This window comes from Salvelinus sp. IW2-2015, unplaced genomic scaffold (assembly GCF_002910315.2).
Source record: "Salvelinus sp. IW2-2015 unplaced genomic scaffold, ASM291031v2 Un_scaffold4313, whole genome shotgun sequence".
Lineage (NCBI taxonomy): Eukaryota > Metazoa > Chordata > Actinopteri > Salmoniformes > Salmonidae > Salvelinus > Salvelinus sp. IW2-2015.
The window spans coordinates 27,129-33,458 of NW_019945584.1; the positions used below are offsets into that span (position 1 = coordinate 27,129).

Here is a 6,330-nt window from a genome sequence, read left to right on the forward strand (position 1 = left end):
GTCAGGCTGTGGGAGTCACAGAGGAAGGCGGTGCTTCTCTGGTCTCAGCTCTGAGTCAACCCAACCACATTATTTGTGCACAGGTTACGTGTGTATAAACAGGAAAGTTAAGCCCGCAACATTTTAATACAACCTGTCTGTATTGTGATTTCTTCTGTGTTGCAGACTCACTGGCTGCTATAAACCGCAGACACATCCTTGTAAAGTGTTGGACTCAGTTTCTCATTCAACCCTCACACTGAGAGAGTCTGCGACCTTGAGTCACAATGACCTGAGGATCAGGAGTGAGCTGCTCCTCTGCTGGACTGGGAATGCCCCACTGTTAACTGAGACTCTGAGTCTGTATCCTGTAGTGTGTCAAACAAGTGAAACTGTTCACCAGATCCACATGTGTTTACCAGACACCATAGCTCCACACCATATGTGTTTGGACAGGAAGCTTACAGTTTTAATTTTGGTGCATGCTCCAGCATTTGGTATTTGAGATATAATGTTCATATTAGACAACAGTACAGAATGTTCACCTTTTTATTTAAGGTATTGATACATATCGGTTTCACCGTGTTCAAATGAATTGTGAATAATTGACAACATAAAGACCCGCCAAAATCTCCTGTTGTTGCCCATACGTAGCTCTGCCTAACCGTTTAGAAATGAAATCACGTTATGTATGTAGTTCTCCCAGTTGAAGAAGTCTTAAGTATTTGGCAAGTAATTTAGGTATATGGTCCCATATCCATGCCTGCCAGTGATTTACAGCAATCTGTGATTCTAATAACTTGTTGAATTCATTTTGCCCAGTTTGTTTGGGGTTGTGTTGGATGTTTTTCCTAATAGAACTGAGATGGTGTAGATGTCCTTCATTTTGGAGTTACTTCACTGGTTATTCAGAGTAAGAATTTGATTGATGTTCTTGAACACTTCTACATTCATGTGGATTGCTACCAGATTATGAATAATTCAGAATGATCGTAATGAGAAAGTTACAGAGGCAACAAAGATCATACCCCCTCTGTTATTGTAATGCGGGAGTTAGTATTTTTTTGTATCTCTGGTATTGGTAATGGGAGAGGTGGATGTTTGTTTGTTTCTCTTTATTGGTAATGGTAGGTTAGAGTATGTTTTTGTTGTAAGCTCTGTTATTGGTTATGGTGAAGGATAGCATGTTTTTGTTGTAGTCCTGTTTACTGGTAATGGTGAGAGCGTTTAGTATGTTTTGTTGGTAGCCTCTGTTATTGTTAATGCGTGAAGAGTTAGCATGTTTTGTTGTAGCCTCTGTTATGGTAAGTGAGGTTAGCATGTTTTGTTGTAGCCTGTTGATTGTAATGTGAGAGTTAGCATGTTTTGTTTAGCCCTGTTATTGGTAATGGTGAGAGGTTAGCCATGTTTTGTTAGCTCTGTTATTGGTAATGGTGAGAGGTAGCATGTTTGTTGTAGTCTCTGTTATTGGTAATGGTGAGAGGTTAGCATGTTTTGTTGTAGCCTCTCGTTATTGGTAATGGTGAGATTAGTATGTTTTGTTGTAGTCTCTGTTATGGTAATGGTGAGAGAGTTAGCATGTTTTGTTGAGCCTCTGTTATTGGTAATGGGGAGAGGTTAGCATGTTTGTTGTTAGCTCTGTTATTGGTAATGGTGAGATGGTTAGCATGTTTTGTTGTAGCTTGTTATTGGTAATGGTGAGAGGTTAGCATGTTTTGTTGTAGCCTCGTATTTGGAATGGTGAGAGGTTAGCATGTTTTGTTGTAGCCTCTGTTATTGGTAATGGTGAGAGGTTAGCATGTTTTGTTGTATGCCTCTGTTATTGGAATGGTGAGAGTTGGTTGTTGTTGTAGCTCTGTATTGGTAATGGTGAGAGGTTAGTATGTTTGTTGGCTCTGTTATTGTAATGGTGAGAGGTTAGTATGTTTGTTGTAGCCTCTGTTATTGGTAATGGTGAGAGGTTGTATGTTTTTTGTAGCCTCTGTTATTGGTAATGGTGAGAGGTTAGCATGTTTTGTTGTAGCTCTGTTATTGGTAATGGTGAGAGGTTAGCATGTTTTGTTGTACTCTGTTATTGTAATGGTGAGAGGTTAGCATGTTTTGTTGTCTCTGTTATTGGTAATGTGAGAGGTTAGCATGTTTTGTTGTAGCCTCTGTTATTGGTAATGGTGAGAGGTTAGATGTTTTGTTGTAGCCTCTGTTAGTGTAATGGTGAGAGGTTAGAGTTTTGTTGTAGCCTCTGTTATTGTAATGTGAGAGGTTAGTATGTTTTGTAGCCTCTGGTATTGGTAATGGTGAGGGGTTAGATGTTTTGTTTGTAGTCTCTGTTATGGTAATGGTGAGAGTTAGATGTTTTGTGTTAGTCTCTGTTATTGGTAATGGTGAGAGGTTAGCATGTTTTGTTGTTAGCCTCGTTATTGGTAATGTGAGAGGTTAGCATGTTTTGTTGTAGCCTCTTTTATGGTAATGGTGAGAGGTTAGCATGTTTTGTTGTATAGCTCTGTTATTGGTAATGGTGAGGGTTAGATGTTTGTTGTAGCTCTGTTATTTGGTAATGTGAGAGGTTAGCATGTTTTGTTGTAGTCTCTGTTATTGTAATGTGGAGAGGTTAGCATGTTTGTTGTAAGTCTCTGTTATTGGATAATGGTGAGAGGTTAGCATGTTTTGTTGTAGCTCTGTAGTTTCTCAACTCATTGTATATTCATGATTTCTCATTAATCATGGCATATCAGGGTTAATTGTATGTGTTTAGAACTGTTATCTATCCTTAGAGAAAATTCCAGTCATCATCCACATTATTAATTGACAAAACACAACCAAAACAAACTGCAAATGCAACCAAGAGTTACACAAATACAACTTTTGACTCTTTAATACGATATAATGAATTGGTCAGAATTTTATGACTTCTCAAATTATAATAGGGGACATGATCATAAGTGCTTTTCATTTCTCTAAATGTGTGAAACAGATTATTATGTAGGAAAATACTCCTCAAATAAAAAGGTGACATTATATCTGTCACCTCATATGAAAACATTTGGTCTGAAATCAAAGCTGGAGTATAGAGACACATTTAAAATGTTAGCTTCACTGTCAAAATAGATATGGTGTGGACGTGTATACTCAATACAATCTAAATCTGATACCTCACTGTCTGTCTTTTGACTGATACTGCTTTTTAAACTGGCTGGTCAGTCTACTCAATATTTGTATATACATTTTTCTCTCACAAGCAAACTTTTGATAATTTGTCATTCAATAATGAAACAATTTATGAATAGATATGGCAGGTTTCAGGACCTGATGTATCTGAAAATGTTAAAAGTTATTACTGCCACTATTTTCACACCAAAGAATACAGTGTGATTTTAATATGATTTGACTCTTTGCAGGCTGGTCAGGCTTGTCAGTCACAGAGGAAGGCTGTGCTTCTCTGGTCTCAGCTCTGAGGTCAAACCCAACACATTATTTGTGCACAGGTACAGTGTAAGCGGGAAGCTAGCGTAACATTTTTAATAAAACCTGTCTTTAATTGTATTTCTTCTGTGTTGGCAGACTCACTGGCTGGTAAACTCACAGACACATCCTGTAAAGTGTTGGCTCAGTCTACAGTTAACCCTCACACCTGAGAGAGCTGGACTGAGTACAATGACCTGAAGGATTCAGGAGTGAAGCCTGCTCTGCCTGGACTGGGGAATCCCCACTGGTAAACTGGAGACTCTGAGGTCAGTATTCCTGTAGTTGTCAACAAGTGATAACTGTTCACCAGATCCATAAGTGTTTACCAGACACACATAGTCCCACCATATGTTTTGGACAGTGAAGCTTACAGTTTACATTTGGTGCTCATGCCTCCAACATTTGGATTTGAGATAGAATGTTTCATATTAGGTGACAGATCAGAATGGTCACCTTCTATTTTAGGGAATTCATACATATTACTACGCCATCCGTTTAGATATGCAATAGTGAATAATGACGAATAACAAAGTTATAGCAGGCACAAATTATCAGTATAAAGGCAATCTCCCCTGTTATTGTAATGGTGAGAGGTTAGCATGTTTTGTTGTAGCCTCTCTTAATGGTAATGGTGAGAGGTTAGCCATGTTTGTATGTAGTCTCTGCTGGATTGGTAATGGTGAGAGGTTAGCATGTTTTTTATAGTCTGTTATTGGTAATGGCTGAGAGATTAGCATGTGTTGTTGTAGTCTCTGTTATTGTAATGGTGAGAGGTTAGCATGTTTTGTTGTAACCTCGTTTTGGTAATGCGTGAAGGTCAGCCATGTTGTTGTAGCCTCGTCTCTGTTATTGGTAATGGTGAGAGGTTAGCATGTTGTGTTGTAGCCTCTGTTATTGGTTATGGTGAGAGGTTAGTATGTTTTGTTGTAGTCTCTGTTATTGGTAATGGTGAGAGGTTAGCATGTTTTGTTGTAGCCTCTGTAACTTTCTCATTCATTATTAATCATGATTCATTCAAGTTTTCATGATTGATTTATGATTTGTATTAATCATGGCATCATCAGGATTTATTTAGTTGTGTTTAGAAACATGTTATCTACTCAGAAAGAAAACAACCAATGAGTTTGGAACCAAATACTATACTTTTGACTACTTTAATACACTATAAGTGAATTGGTCAGAATACTCATGACTTCTTCAAATGGAGGGAATAGATACATAAAGTGATTTAATTTCTAAACAAGAAACAGATATTTATGAAAATACCCTCAAATAAAATGTTACATTAAATACTGTCACCTCATATGGAACGTTTGATCTGACATCCAAAATTCTGGATTACAGAGCCACATTTAAAATGTTATCTTCACTGTCAAAATAGATATGGTGTGGACTGTATACTCAATACAATCTAAATCTGATACCTCACTGTCTGTCTTTTGACTGATACTGCTTTTTAACTGGTCTGGTCAGTCTACTCAAATATTTGTTCATATGCATCTTTCTATCTACAAGCAATACTTGGATAATTTGTCTTTTCTAATAATGAAACATCCATTTATGAATATATATGGCAGGTTTCAGAACACTGATGTATCTGAACATTTAGAAAAAATATACTGCCACTATTTTCACCACCAAAGAATAGCAGTGTGGTTTTAATATGATTTGACTCTTTGCAGGCTGTCAGGCTGTCTAGTCACAGAGGAAGGCTGTGCTTCTCTGGTCTCAGCTCTGAGGTCAAACCCAACACATTATTTGTGAACGGGTAACAGTGTAAGCAGGGAAAGCTAAGCGTAGCATTTGAATACAATCTGTATGTCATTGTATTTCTTCTGTGTTGGCAGACTCACTGGCTGTAAACTCACAGACACGTCCTGTAAAGTGTTGGACTCAGCTCTGAGGTCAAACCCCTCACACCTGAGAGAGCTGGATCTGAGCTACAATGACCTGAAGGATTCAGGAGTGGAGCTGCTCTCTGCTGGACTGGAGAATCCCCACTGTAAGCTGGAGACTCTGAGGTCAGTATTCCTGTAGTTGGTCAACAAGTGATAACTGTTCACCAGATCCACATGTGTTTACCAGACACACATAGTCCACACCATATGTGTTTGGACAGTGAAGCTTACAGTTTTACATTTGGTGCTATGCTCCAGCATTTTGGATTTGAGATAGAATGTTTCATATTAGGTGACAGTACAGAATGTCACCTTTTATTTAAAGGTATTCATTCATAAATATTTTACCGTTTAGAAATGAAAGCACTTAACATATGTAGTTCTCCCATTTGAAAATGTCGTAATTATTTGGACAAATTAATTTAGTCATAAGTTTAGTATTTGGTCCCATATTCCATGCCTGCAGTGATTACATCAAGCTTATGATTCTACAAACTTGTTGAATTCATTTGCAGTTTGTTTTGGATGTTTTTCCTCATAGAAACTGAATGGTGAATAATGTCCTCTCATTTTGGAGTCACTTCACTTGTATTGTCAGTAAGAATAGAAGATGTTTCTGAACACTTCTACATTCATGTGGATGCTACCATGATTACGAATAATCATGAATAATAATGAATTAGAAAGTTACAAAGGCACAAAGATCAGAATAAATGCTAACCTCGTTTGACCTCAAGAGCTGAGACCAGAGAAGCACAGCCTTCCTCGGACTAGACAGCCTGACAGCCTGCAAAGAGTCAAATCATATAAAATCACACGTATTCTTTTTGGTGTGAAAATAGTGGCAGTATAATTCTTTCAACATAGTTCAGATACATCAGTGTCCTGAAACCTGCCATATCTATCATTAAATTAATGTATCATATAGAAATGACAAATTTATGCAAGTATTGCTTGTAGATAGAAAGATGCATATTAACAATATTTTGAG

General features: G+C 37.6%; 1 protein-coding gene across 1 annotated transcript in view; it reads left to right on the plus strand.

Moving 5' to 3' along the window:
* Window positions 1-5,681, plus strand: part of LOC139026287 (ribonuclease inhibitor-like) — a 31,324-nt gene extending 25,643 nt beyond the window's left edge. Inside the window, exon 5 of the mRNA XM_070441585.1 lies at window positions 5,289-5,681. Coding sequence (XP_070297686.1) covers window positions 5,289-5,478 — 190 coding nt within the window. The 3' untranslated portion in view covers window positions 5,479-5,681. The remainder of the gene's footprint in view (window positions 1-5,288) is intronic.
* The last annotated feature ends 649 nt before the right edge of the window (window positions 5,682-6,330 follow it).